The 13,924-nt window shown below is 39.6% G+C and overlaps 1 protein-coding gene across 1 annotated transcript; it reads right to left on the bottom strand.

Moving 5' to 3' along the window:
* Positions 1-6,001: 6,001 nt before the first annotated feature.
* Positions 6,002-13,180, bottom strand: LOC135571698 (teneurin-3). The gene is made up of 3 exons (XM_065018192.1): positions 12,839-13,180; positions 6,287-6,562; positions 6,002-6,009 (listed from the first exon to the last, which is right to left on the bottom strand). The coding sequence occupies exons 1-3, from the start codon at positions 13,104-13,106 to the stop codon at positions 6,002-6,004; spliced, it is 552 nt and encodes a 183-aa protein (XP_064874264.1). The 5' UTR covers positions 13,107-13,180.
* Positions 13,181-13,924: the final 744 nt, after the last annotated feature.

The raw sequence follows: 13,924 nt of genomic DNA, 5'->3' as shown, positions 1-13,924 counted from the left end.
TGCTTCGCCACAATCATCTAAATTCATTTGTCAGACAATTACCCATCATCAGGGCCAACACAACGACAAACAAACCAACATCGCAAAACAAAAAAGTTAATCTGTCAATCCGGACCTAAATTCTCTGGACTATTTTGAGAGGAAACACGGCCAGCAAAGACCATCTTTAATCTTAGTCTTCTTTCTCTTGGATCAGGGGGTTAACAGTTGCAAATGCTATGCACCAACAGTCTGCCAAGACTCTGGTAGTCTCTAGTAGTCAAGTATGTGTCTCGCACTGCCCATAATGGTGTGAATTACAATGAAATATTGAGTTCATTTATGAATAAGTGGATCTGAACGGCCCTTTCTAACGGCTTCCATATGCCTATTCAGTTGATGGAAACCTTTGGATGGGTCATTTCTCTTAGCTGCTTCATTAAATAGTAAAAAGTTGAAAGTGTAATGCGTCATGACAAAAAGAGAAAGAACAAGATTTATAGCAGTGGGACATTATTTTTGTATTTTTTTTGATCCAGTAGAAAATTAAAATTCAGCGTCGGATACGATATATGAATAACACGATAACTAATGAACAATGGCGGCTGTTGATTGGCGCATTAATTACAATTTGAGAACTCGGGCATCTTGCCGCACATTTCTAAAGGATGGTAGCTTAGCTACCTGCGAACAAGACGTAGCACGTATTGTTTACTTCCCCTTTTGATTCAAATAGTACGGGGAAAGTGGGCGAGATAAAAGTCACAGTGGGGAGTCGTACTAACAAGACCCAATCAGCGGCAGCCCTCCAGACATCTCCAAAAGAGATATCAAAGGAAAGAGGCTGCGGGGGGTAGGAGACCAGTGCAGAGCTCTCTAGTCAAAGGAGGGCCTTTTGAAATCAGCAAATTCCATGCGCTTTCTGAGCCACAGAGATTGGGAGGGTTTCATGCGTCGCATGTTGCAGCTGCAACAAAGATGGTGGGAAAAGTGAGAAAGAAAGCACCTTGTTAGGTGCCTTGTAAGGTCCCTCAAATCTCTTGTTTTACTCTCATTACAAATTGTCAATAAGTTATTTGGAAAGACATTACATGGCATCACATAAATAATGTGGGGCTTTAAAGTTTTTTTTTATGAGAACACATACATTGAAAGGAAATGTGTGAACAAGCAGGTGGTGGAAACATTCATTGTTTCGATCACTACACTTGCATCAATTTATCTTCCACATGTTTTTTTCCATCAATCAATCAAATTCCAATCTACTTTATAAAGCCCTTTTTTTACATCAGCAGTTGTCACAAAGTACACAGTTGGAGATGCCCTTTCCTTAGATAATGTTATGTAAGCCAAAGAGGGTGGGTCTCAAGAGGCACTTAAGAGAGGCGAAAGATCCACGTCTCAAGAGTTTGAACATGACCGAAAAATGAATTGATTTGAGTCTGAACACAACATATTTCCTTTTGTACCACGTACCCTTCCTATATGCTCTGGCCATTTGACGAAAGTCCTTTGATAATCAACCACTATCATCTGCCTCTTTCTTGTGTACCTTTGGTAATACTGATTGAAAAAGTATGGTGTAGCAAAACACTGTACATGACAATACAGGCAACTATGGTAAACAGATGTTATATGCTTTTTGAGAGCATTTAAAGATAAAAAAAATACATTTAAAAAAAGTACTCCTTAAATTAGCCCAACAGTAGCAAAGACTTCCGCTTTCAAAACGGTTCCAAGAATATACCTGAGACCATGGCTGATGTGCAGAAAATATAATACCGCAAAGACATTAACAAACAAGTATTTGACAATAACTTCACTTCAAATTAAACCAGTTGAAGGCAAAACATTGCACTTTCTATAAATATCAGTGATAAATGCAGAATAAATGCAGTTCACTGTAAGAAATATTACACACGGAAAGTACCTGACGTTCAGCAAAAGCAACGAAACAAACTGTCTTTATATAGCTGTATAGAGTGCTTTTCAATTCAGTAAATACCCTATCTAAATCAAAATAGAAGAGCGATGTATCACTTAAAGTGGAAATGCCAGCGTTTTAGGCGTCATTCTTCCTGGGGGTGTATATGAACAGATTTTTACTCATACAAATCTGTTCCTATACACCCCCAGGAAGAATATGACACCTTTTTTTCATTTTCTGACAAGCGAGCACTTAGGCATTTGGGAAAATTCTAAAGCAATATATAGACTGAAAGTGGCCCGTGTACGTTTATACAATTAATAGACACATTTTTATTAGGTTTTATTTGCTGCAGTGTCTGTCTTGTCCAGGACTCTACACAGACTGGTGCGCCATAGGCCTACCGTAGCTCTGATTGGCTATATGCAAATAAGCCATTTTCCATACCGCCTGCCATCATTCATTTTGAACTGGACAGTGTTCACAGGCAGCAGCAACAGCGTGACTTTAGAACATTAGTAAGTATTCGCCAAAAGCCACAAAATACACCGGAATGGTTTTCTGGAAATATGTAAATACCACGGAAGTCCTCTTACATTTGGGAACTTTACAGTCCTATTGATCAAACAACCATGAACAGGTATGCTATCTCTCCCTCCCTAAGATCAACAGCTAATGGAAGACAGAGCAAGATGAGCTAAAGTCTAATGGGGCAAGAGTAGATAAACCCTCTCAAACTGTTCCAGCTTGTAGTGGGCTGTCAAAATTGCACTGTTAATAGATTGGGAATTGTAGCCTGCTCGCCCTTCTGCAACTTGCCAGCCAATGCATGCTTATCCCAACCCACGCTTTGACCACTGAATGGGAACTGCCTGCATGCCCTTTTGATCATGTCAAATACATGTGATTGACAACTAAGAGACATACATGCTAACTGTGGATAACAGTCGTTCAAGTTCAGCATTGTTAGTTGGCTAGCAAAGTGATTCACATTTCTTGCTAGCTAACTAAATGACACCGGCATCTCTAGCTGTAGCCACCGAAAAACGATATGAGGGGAAAAAGTTGGCCACTTGTCCAATGACGACATCCTACCAGCAGCTAGCTAGCTTGTTTGGCTCAAGTCTTTTTAACCTGCTAAATACATTTCTACATTATTGATACACTAATCTATGTTATGACTGACTTGGGATAATTGCTAGATTGATTTTATTCACATTCCCAACTTTTGTTACATTTGTCAGTTTTGTCCAACATATTTATTTATTTTTATTTAACCTTTATTTAACCAGGTAGGCTAGTTGAGAACAAGTTCTCATTTACAACTGCGACCTGGCCAAGATAAGGCAAAGCAGTTCAACACATACAACACGGAATTACACATGGAATAAACAAACATACAGTCAATAATACAGTAGAAAAAAATAAGTATATATACAGTGTGTGCAAATGAGGTAAGATAAGGGAGGTAAGGCAATACAATAGGCAATAGTGGTGAGGTAATTACGATATAGCAATGAAACACTGGAGTGATAGATGTGCAGAAGATGAATGTACAAGTAGAGATACTGGGGTGCAAAAGAGCAAAATAAATAAATAAATACAGTATGGGGATGAGGTAGTTGGATGGGCTATTTACAGATGGGCTATTTACAGACGGGCTATGTGCATGTGCAATGATCTGTGAGCTGCTCGGAATTAGTGAAGGAAATAAGGGTCTCCAGCTTCAGTGATTTTTGCAGTTTGTTCCAGTCATTGGCAGCAGAGAACTAGAAGGAAAGGTGGCCAAATGAGGAATTGGCTTTGGGGATGACTAGTGAAATATACCTGCTGGAGCGGGCACTGTGGGTAGGTGCTGCTATGGTGACCAGTTAACTGAGATAAGGCAAGGTTTTACCTAGCAAAGACTTGTAGATGACCAGTAGCCAGTGGGTTTGGCGACGAGTATGAAGCGAGGGCCAGCCAACGAGCGCATACAGGTCGCAGTGGTTGGTAGTATATGGGGCTTTGGTGACAAAACGGATGGCACTGTGATAGACTACATCCAATTTGCTGAGTAAAGTGTTGGAGGCCATTTTGTAAATGACATCCCCGAAGTCGAGGATCGGTAGGATAGTCAGTTTTACGAGGGTATGTTTGGCAGCATGAGTGAAGGATGCTTTGTTGCAAAATAGGAAGCCGATTCTACATTTAATTTAGGATTGGAGATGCTTAATGTGAGTCTGGAAGGAGAGTTTAAAGTCTAACCAGACACCTAGGTATTTGTAATTGTCCACATATTCTAGGTCAGAACCATCCAGACTAGTGATGCTGGATGAGCGGGCAGGTGCGGGCAGCGATCGCTTGAAGAGCATGCATATAGTTTTACTTGCATTTAAGAGCAGTTGGAGGCCACAGAAGGAGAGTTGTAATGGCATTGAAGCTCGTCTGGAGGTTAGTTAGCACAGTGTCCAAAGAAGGGTCAGATGTATACAGAATGGTGTAGTCTGCGTAGAGGTGGATCAGAGAATCACTAGCAGCAAGAGCGACATCACTGATGAATACAGAGAAGAGAGTCAGCCCGAGAATTGAACCCTGTGGCACCCCCATAGAGACTGCCAGAGGTTCGAACAACAGGCCCTCCGATTTGACACACTGAACTCTATCAGAGAAGTAGTTGGTGAACCAGGCATTTGAGAAACGAAGGCTGTTGAGTCTGCCGATAAGAATGTGGTGATTGACAGAGTCGAAAGCCTTGGCCATGTCGATGAATACGGCTGCACAGTATTGTCTCTTATCGATGGCGGTTATGATATTGTTTAGGACCTTGAGCGTGGCTGAGGTGCACCCATGACCAGCTCAGGAGCCAGATTTCATAGTGGAGAAGGTACAGTGGGATTCGAAATGGCCGGTGATCTGTTTGTTAACTTGGCATTCGAAGACCTTAGAAAGGCAGGGTAGGATAGATATAGGTCTGTAGCAGTTTGGGTCTAGAGTGTCTCCCCCTTCGAAGAGGGGGATGACCGCGGCAGCTTTCCAATCTTTGGGGATCTTAGACGATACAAAAGAGAGATTGAACAGGCTAGTAATAGGGGACAATTGTGCAACAATTTCGGCAGATCATTTTAGAAAGAGAGGGTCCAGATTGTCTAGCCCGGCTGATTTGTAGGGGTCCAGATTTTGTAGCTCTTTCAAGAATATCACATCAGAATATCAATATCTGGATTTGGGTGAAGGAGAAATGGGGGAGGCTTGGGTGAGTTGCTGTGGGGGATCCAGGGCAGTTGACCGGGGTAGGGGTAGCCAGGTGGAAAGCATGGCCAGCCGTAGAAAAATGCTTATTGAAATTCTCAATTATCGTGGATTTATCGGTTGTGACAGTGTTTCCTAGCCTCAGTGCAGTGGGCAGCTGGAAGGAGGAGCTCTTATTATCCATGGACTACAGTGTCCCATAAGTTTTTTGAGTTTATGCTACAGGATGCAAATTTCTGTTTGAAAAAGCTAGCTTTAGCTTTCCTAACTACTTGTATATCAATGTCAATGACTTGATATTGAGTCAATGAAACTGAAACAGTGCATCCCGAATGAGTGGAGGCAGCAAAAAATGTACCAGGCCAGCTGTGATTTACAACCTGATAGCAATATATTTTGAACTACCATGAAATGTATTGGTGAATTATATTAATAATGTATTGAGCTCCATCCATCTATTCTGCTAACAATGCCTTGCTCTAAGTCATGGAATTTTGAGTCAAATATAACCTATTTTAAAACCTCTTACAAAGTTGGTTTTGCAGCATAAACTGGGAATTTGATATTGTTGACTGATATTACTGTCTGTTTGTTTCATATCTGCAAAGTAGTCAGTTCCACCAGTTCCAACAAGCAATATACTTGTTTTCCCCGCATTCGATGCACAGAAGATCTCTTCAAAAGAATACCAGTCTCAAGTTTCGAGCAAGATCATTGCACTTCAAACCATTGAACCTACTTAATCAGCTATTGTGTGTTCTCGTTCAACTACTGTGGAATTTCTAATAGAAACCTCTGACTGACTCTTTACAAAGCTATCTTTGATTACACGCTAGCCCATAGGGAAACTTTTAAAAAACTCCCCTACTTCCCTGTGGAGAGGGCCAGGTGACTACCAACCACTCAATTGGTAGACCAAATTCTTATCCACAAAAGCCCTTCCAAATACAACTTGCACCAATCAGAACCCACCATTCATCGCTTCCACAAATGAATGTTTTCCTGAGCACCAATGAAAGACTATAACACACTGCCGACTAGGATGAACATTTGTTGTGATTTTTTTTTTTACTTCGTACTTAAACAATATCTCCACAAAACAGCAGTTAGGGGGCTCACATTTAACAAATAAAGGTTTAGCAGACTTACCGATTTCGTTGTCCGACTTATTGTCAATTTCCGTGTCTGTGATGGTAAGGGCTGAGTTGGAGCGACTAGACAGGCACGAGCTTTGGCCTGATTTGGCACCCCTTCCCCAGAGAGCCATGGTACGTTCCGGCGATGTGGGCTCATGATTTTCTGTGGGGACAGTTCTTTTCGAATAGCGACCAAGGGGGTGTGAGAGGCCCGTTTCAGGGCAGAGGGCCAGGCCTCTGCGTGTGGAGGGCTCACATATCCCAAGTTGCCTCAGGGAGAAGCCCTGTCCTGTAAAATCAAAAACAAATGCGCTTTTAAATAGCTGCCTGATAATTTAACAATATTATCAAACCCCAATCCTAAACCCAGAATATCTGCCACGGTGTATAGCTTTCAAATTGTTTGACTGTTCTTAGAAGGGCAGTAGGCAGGGTTGGGTCGTTACTTCTAAATGTAATCTGTTACTAGTTACCTGTCCAAAATTGTAATCAGTAACGTAACTTTTGGATTACCTAAACTCAGTAACATATTCTGATTACAGTCAGTTACTTTTAGATTACATTCCCTTTAAAAGGCATTAGAAGAAGACAAACATGTTTGTTTCCAATTGAACAACATCTATTGCAGGATAAATCAATCTTAAAGTTTACATAGCTGGCCATATATAGATGTTACATTTTACGATATGGATTGGTTATGCGGGCTTCTACTAACACATTGCTTTCTACTACATATAATAATAATAATAACAATAATAATAAAAATATGAAATTATATCTTTACATTAAAAACCAGTCTATCAGAATTCAAGTCATTACAATAAATGTTTTACGCCTTGATTTCAAGAATAGGATTTAGAAATACAGAAGTATAGATTAGCGAAATTGTATTACCTGAGCATAACCCCAAAACTAAGTACTTATTAGCCAGCCCTACTGTTTATGATTTGGTTTTCATGGAGGACGATTGTGCTTATTGATTCGAGTTGAAAAATGAATGCTGCGCTCATGGAATGGCATGCTTTGAGCACTACTGAAAAGATTGATATCTTGATAATATGCAGCTGTTTAAAGGGCAAATACACAGATAAAATAATAACAAAACGGCCGCCGTGCCTCTGTTTTGACAAAAAGCTGAGGGATGGGCCTGGAGAAATGTAACCACTCTCAGATTAAGAAACAGAGCTATGGATGCAAGGACTCACCATCCATGATATCAAAATGATTGTTTTAACCATGTTATGAGGCTATACAGTGTTTGTTTACATTTGTAATGTTTACAAACATCGGGGCAAAACAAGCTTATTTTGGGTTCTCATTCAGTAGGACATTTGAACTAAGCTCATGAGGCATTTATAAGTTATATTCTTCAAGAATCAATGGATATACAGTACCAGTCAAAAGTTTGAACACACCTACTCATTCAAGGGTTTTTCTTTATTTTAAAATGATAGTGAAGACATCTAAAATATGAAATAACAGATATGGAATCATGTAGTAACCAAAATAAGTGTTAAACAAATGAAAATATATGTTAGATTTTAGATTCTTCAAAGTAGCCACCCATTGACTTGATGACAGCTTTGCTACTTTAAAGAATATTACATATATTTTGATTTGTTTAACAGTTGTTAGGTTACTACATGATTCCCTATGAGTTTTGATGTCTTAACTATTATTTGACAAAATATATATTTTTTTCAACATGATTTAGAATGAGCAAAAAAAGCCTCACTTTTATTCCACAGGCTGGGAACTGCACTTTGCAGCTGTTGACAATGTCCCATACTGGTTTCAAAAACAATGATTGATAAAGCAACTTAAACTTCTTGAATTCAACCATTATTGGGTTCAAATACACATTTAGATTTCTGAACAACCATCCACAACAACCACAATCTGTAAGGCGCAAATAGATGAGAGAGAAACAGTGTGATTCACATCAATGCGCTATGTACACTACCGTTCAAAAGTTTGGGGTCACTTAGAAATGTCCTTGATTTTTTTTAAAAAAGCCATTTTTTTGGTCCATAAAAATAATATAAAATTGATCAGAAGTACAATGTAGACACTGTTAATGTTGTAAATGAGTATTGTAGCTGGAAATGGCTGATTTCTAAAGGAATATCTACATAGGCGTACAGAGGCCAATTATCAGCAACCATCACTCCTGTGTTCCAATGGCACATTGTGTTAGCTAATCCAAGTTCATCATTTTAAAAGGCGAATTGATCTTTAGAAAACCCTTTTGCAATTATGTTAGCACAGCTGAAAACTGTTGTCCTGATTAAAGAAGCAATATAACTGTCCTTCTTTAGACTACAGAGGCTTGCGAAAGAATGCCAAGCTTATAAAGACATACCCCAAGAGACTTTGCAGCTGTAATTGCTGCAAAATGTAGCTCTACAAAGTATTGACTTTGAGGGGGTGAATAGTTATGCATGCTCAAGAGTTTCAGTTTTTTTGTCTTATTTCTTGTTTGTTTCACAATAAAAACTATTTTGCATCTTCAAAGTGGTAGGCATGTTGTGTAAATCAAATGATACAAAAAAAAAAAAAAATCTATTTTAATTCCAGGTTGTAATGCAACAAAATAGGAAAGACACAAAGGGGGATGAACACTTTTGCAAGGCACTGTAGATGAGAATCTGAAGCATCAGCATTTATGGGTTCGATTACAGGCTTAAAATGGCCAGAAACAAAGACCTTTCTTCTGAAACCCGTCAGTCTATTCTTGTTCTGAGGAATTAAGTCTATCCCATGCGAGGAATTGCCAAGAAACTGAAGATCTCGTACAACGCTGTGTAATACTCCCTTCACAGAATAGCGCAAACTGTATCTAATCAGAATAGAGGACAAGTACATTAGTGTCTAGTTTGAGAAATAGACGCCTCACAAGTGCTCAACTGGCAGCTTCATTAAATAGTACCCTCAAAACACCAGTCTCAACGTCAACAGTGAAGAGGCGACTTCGGGATGCTGGCCTTCTAGGCAGAGTTGCAAAGAAAAAGTAATATCTCAGATTGCCCAATGAAAATAAAATATTAAAATGGACAAAAGAACACAGACACTGGGCAGAGGAACTTTAGCCAGTTAGCTTGGGAGTTTGGTTGAGACAATAATTAATTTACTGGCAGGCAAGCTGCAGAAGGACAAGTAAGCTACAATGTCCCATTGTTTATTAGTGCAATTTTGACAAGCTGAAAAAGTTTGAGAGTTCATCTAAATGTTCCTACGTTATATTTTAGCTCATCTTGTTCTGTCTAGCATTAGTCCTTGATCTTGTTGTTGTTGATGTGCATAACTGAGTGAGAGAGAGCCTATCTTTTCACGGTTGTTTGATCAATAGGACTGCAAAGTTTCCAAATGTAAGAGGACTCCCATGGTATTTATATATTTGCAAAACTCCATTAAGGTGTATTCTGTGGCTTTGGCAAATGCGTTCTAAAGTTGTGCTGTGGCAGGTACCTGTAAAATGATGGCAGACCTGAGTAGCAAATGCCTTGTTTGCAAAAAGGCCTACTGTTGCTCCGATTGGCTATGGCGCACTGCTCTGCGTGTCACGGATACCTCCGGAAATGTGTCATTACGCACACCTGGTCCCCATTTCCATGATTAGTAATTGTATAAAAGTATAAAAATGCCCTTTGTTTCACCATGGTCTTGTCGATTATTTTTACAATGTCTGTTGGTCGTGTGAGTACCTGAGCTGTGCCGTTTTGGCTTTAGTGCCACTTGTATTGTGCAGAATTCCGGGTTTCTTCCCATGTGGTATCATTGTGCGCACCGTGTATTTATTCGAGGTACTCCTCGCTCTTTTGTTTGGATTTCAACCCTGTGTTTTGTATACGTGTTTGTTTGGTCTTCGTCCCCGTGCCTTTACATGGCACGCTGTAATTTGGGTCCATAAAAACCCCTATTACGCATTCCTGCGCCTGTCTCCCGATCCTTTACACCAATGTGATACTGCGTAGACTCCGGTCTTGGACAAGAGATGTCTATTAATTGTCCAATCGCACTGCCACTTTTCCACTCACAAATGCCTTAGTATATGTAATTCCCAAACATAATTATGCTGCAATAGCTTATGTGTCGGGGGCTAGGGTCCATGTTATATCTGGAGTATTTCTCCTGTCTTATCCGGTGTCCTGTGTTAATTTAAGTAGGCTCACTCTAATTCTCTCTCTTTCTCTTCTTTCCAAGGACCTGAGCCCTAGGACCATGCCTCGGGACTAACTGGCCTGATGACTCCTTGCTGTCCCCAGGCCACCTGGTTGTGCTGCTGCTCCAGTTTCATCTGTTCTGCCTGTGGCTATGGATCCCTGACCTGTTCCCTTGTCCCTGACCTGCTGTTTTCGACACTGACTGAATGATCGGCTATGAAAAGCCAACTGACATTTACTCCTGAGATGCTGACCTGTTTCACCCTCTACAACCACTGTGATTATTATTATTTGACCCGGTAGGTCATCTATGAACATCTTAGCCATGTACTGTTATAATCTCCACCCGGCACAGCCAGAAGAGGACCGGCCACACCTCAGAGCCTGGTTTCTCTCTAGGTTTCTTCCTAGGTCACTGCATTTCTAGGGAGTTTTTCCTAGCCACCGTGCTTCTACATCTGCATTGCTTGCTGTTTGGGGTTTTAGGCTGGGTTTCTGTATAGCATTTTGTGACATTGGTTGATGTAAAAAGGGATTTAATACATCTGATTGACTTAAGAATTTATGAAAATGACAATATGTAATTACTCACTTGTCAGAAAACATTTAAAAAGGTGTAATGTTCTTCCTGGGGGTGTATATGAACAGACTTTAATAAGAGTCAATGTTGCTAAAATGCTGTCAGTTCCACTTTAAGATAGAAGTAAATAGGACTTTTGTTGCTTTGAGGATTACCGGGACTGACCTTACACTTGAACCTAAAGCAAACCGTCTGAAAACAACATTCCACAGTACTGAAGGAAAAGATGATCCCACTCATTGTATCCAACTACCTAAATCGTAAATTGTAACAGATTCACGGCTCTGTGTCTTCTTAATCGTTTGTAAATCTGAACTTAAAGTGAGGAATTAATTTAGAAACAAAAAGCAAAAAACAGATGCATGGAAATTTACACTGTCAATGCTGGATTGAGTAAATACAAAATGTGGTCTGAAGTAAACAGAAAAAAAATCTACCAAAGTAACATTTCTAAATGTGTGGACAAAATTCAATTAGACCAAGTAATATAAATTATTGTTCACTGTAATTATTTTCTAAAATGTATTTGGGAAAATATACAGTCAAAGTTTTCCATTAATATTTGTATTTTTTATTCTTCTAGCTGAATGTTTGAAAATGTAAATTCATGCTGCATAAGATTACACACATGTATTTTACCCATATTAATTACAAAAACACCATTGCAGACAATGCAAGTAGTAAGACTAATATAAGTAAAATAGCAATTAAAATAATTTACAAAAATCAGTTTCTTGCATTTATATTTAGTTTACAGGTTATTCCGGTAAAAACAAGTGAAATTGACAAAGAACATTGTAAGGTAAAAACTGCAACGGAGCAATAAGATACATTGACAATATTCTATGTAATGTTTCAAACTTCATAATAAGTCAAAAGTATAGTTTTAGGTTTTTATTAAGGTCCAAGTTGTGAACTTTTTTCTAAACAGATAAATACTTGACAATGCAAAACATTTCACATAATCATTTCTAATTAAACTGAATCGTTCAGTATTTGGAATTGTGATTTACATTTGAACAAGGACATGTTGTTCAAACACGAAGTACTAATTTTGCAATCGTGCTCCAACTGAATTAGCATTGAGGTGATAATAACTCCAATCGCTCATTACCTTTTCACTAAAAGTCCTAATTTGATCTAGAAATAAAGGGAAAACTAACATTCGTCCCACAGCCTAATTAGAAAGCTATTAATTTCCAGCTGGCGCCAATTAGCAGGAATCTATGAGAAATATGTCATTAATTATGATCCGTTCATAGATCATCAAGAATCGGCTATAACACTTTATTCTTATTATGAACATTTCCTGCCAATTGCCAGCAACCAATTAAAAAGCTGGGTTATTTGCTCAGTAGTTTAATGGGTAATTATCATTGGTATGTGAAGTGGAGTGTGATAATTTTGTTTGGATGTGTACATAGTTCAAGCACAGATCGAAAAAGAGCTCTACTTTTCAGCATGGATTAATTAAAAAAACTCAAGTGATAAGCTAAGAATGCTGGTAAATTGATCATACAAGAAGATAAAGACCACCACCAGTTTAAAGAAACCTAAGACAAAACATCAGACTTACTAATACAGTATCAAAAATATTTTCTATGTCAATGAGCTAAAATGTAGACAATGAATTTATATTCTTACATTTTTTTTTACCAAACTCCATGTGTTCAAGTTAATTATGTTAAAAAAAATAAACATGAAATCTGAATCAAATCTCATCTAAACAAATTATATCTATACAATACGCCCATTATTAAGTATATTATGGGCGTATTGCAATGATTGCATATCATTGGAATAGAGCTGTGACTGTACTGACCAGGCCTGCCGTAGTCACTGGTCTCCTGATAGGCCTTCTCCTTGACTCGGCCTGAGAATAGCAGCCGGGTAGGGTCATGGTCGTAGGCCTGCAGCGTCTCGCTAGAGCTGTAGGACTTCTGTGTAGGCACCCGGCAAGCCCCTTCTCTGTCTGTCGATGATGCGGTGTAACGCCGCTCCAGATCCCGCTCCCTTTCGTGGTCTCTCTCCCGGTCTCTCTGGCTCTTGGAGAGCGAGCAGAAGGGCCGCTGCTCCTTCACCTGTTCCATGCTGCCTGCATACTGTGTCCTCCCCCGTTCTCTCCTGAGATGATCGCTTTGGGATATTCCGCTTTACGCTGTTGGTAAGTCTCTCCCTCTGTATTTCTGTCGACCTGGACAAACAGAGAGGGGAGAGATGAGAAGCTCAGATAACACTAATCCGCCCACTTAATCTTCAAAAGCCCACACTCACACCCACCACAGCACCACCACCACCTCTCAAACCCCACCCATAAGCCATTCCATGTATGAACTCCCCTCAATAAAACAGATCTCCTCTCACTGACTCACTCTCACACTTTATTTTATTATTTTGGACACAACTTGGTTGTGTGTGTGTGTGATATATATATATCTGAGGTAGACGTTCATTTAGACACTTTGATTAGCCGCTACCGTTAAGTGTAGAACGTGCAAAGGGCGGATTTTCACTGGTGAGGATTTTGGTAAAATGGGGACAGACGTGGGAAGAAAGAATAAAAAGAGATCCGCAACAACCCCAAGGGGAGAGTGAGTGATGGGAATCCCTGGTGTGCTGCTCAAGTGTTAAATACCAACCTTTTCCACTCATCCCGAAATACCACACTTTCATTTCTGTCTTGGCTCAGCTGGAAGCCCGAAGACAGGTGTATCAGACACCCCTACCTTTCCTCTACTGAAACTGATCAACTGAAACGTTGCTTTACAACCATCAACATATTTTAATGACACCGTGTGCATGTTCAGCTACGGAAGACTACCTGGAGATCGTTTCCTGGGAGACTCCCAGAAGCACTAGAGGTAGAGGATGGGTGAATATAATAATGATAATAACAATAACAACAACA

The sequence above is a fragment of the Oncorhynchus nerka genome, linkage group LG5 (assembly GCF_034236695.1).
Source record: "Oncorhynchus nerka isolate Pitt River linkage group LG5, Oner_Uvic_2.0, whole genome shotgun sequence".
NCBI classification, from domain to species: Eukaryota; Metazoa; Chordata; class Actinopteri; order Salmoniformes; family Salmonidae; genus Oncorhynchus; species Oncorhynchus nerka.
Note: the sequence above shows the minus strand (reverse complement) of the source record. Positions and strands in the feature narration are given on the sequence as shown.

Coding starts and splice junctions, on each gene's coding strand:
- LOC135571698 (XM_065018192.1), bottom strand. CDS start 13,106: ATGGAACAGGTGAAGGAGCAGCGGCCCTTCTGCTCGCTCTCCAAGAGC. Junction 6,563..12,838: donor CAGTGACTACGGCAGGCCTG/GTCAGTACAGTC, acceptor TTGATTTTACAG/GACAGGGCTTCTCCCTGAGG.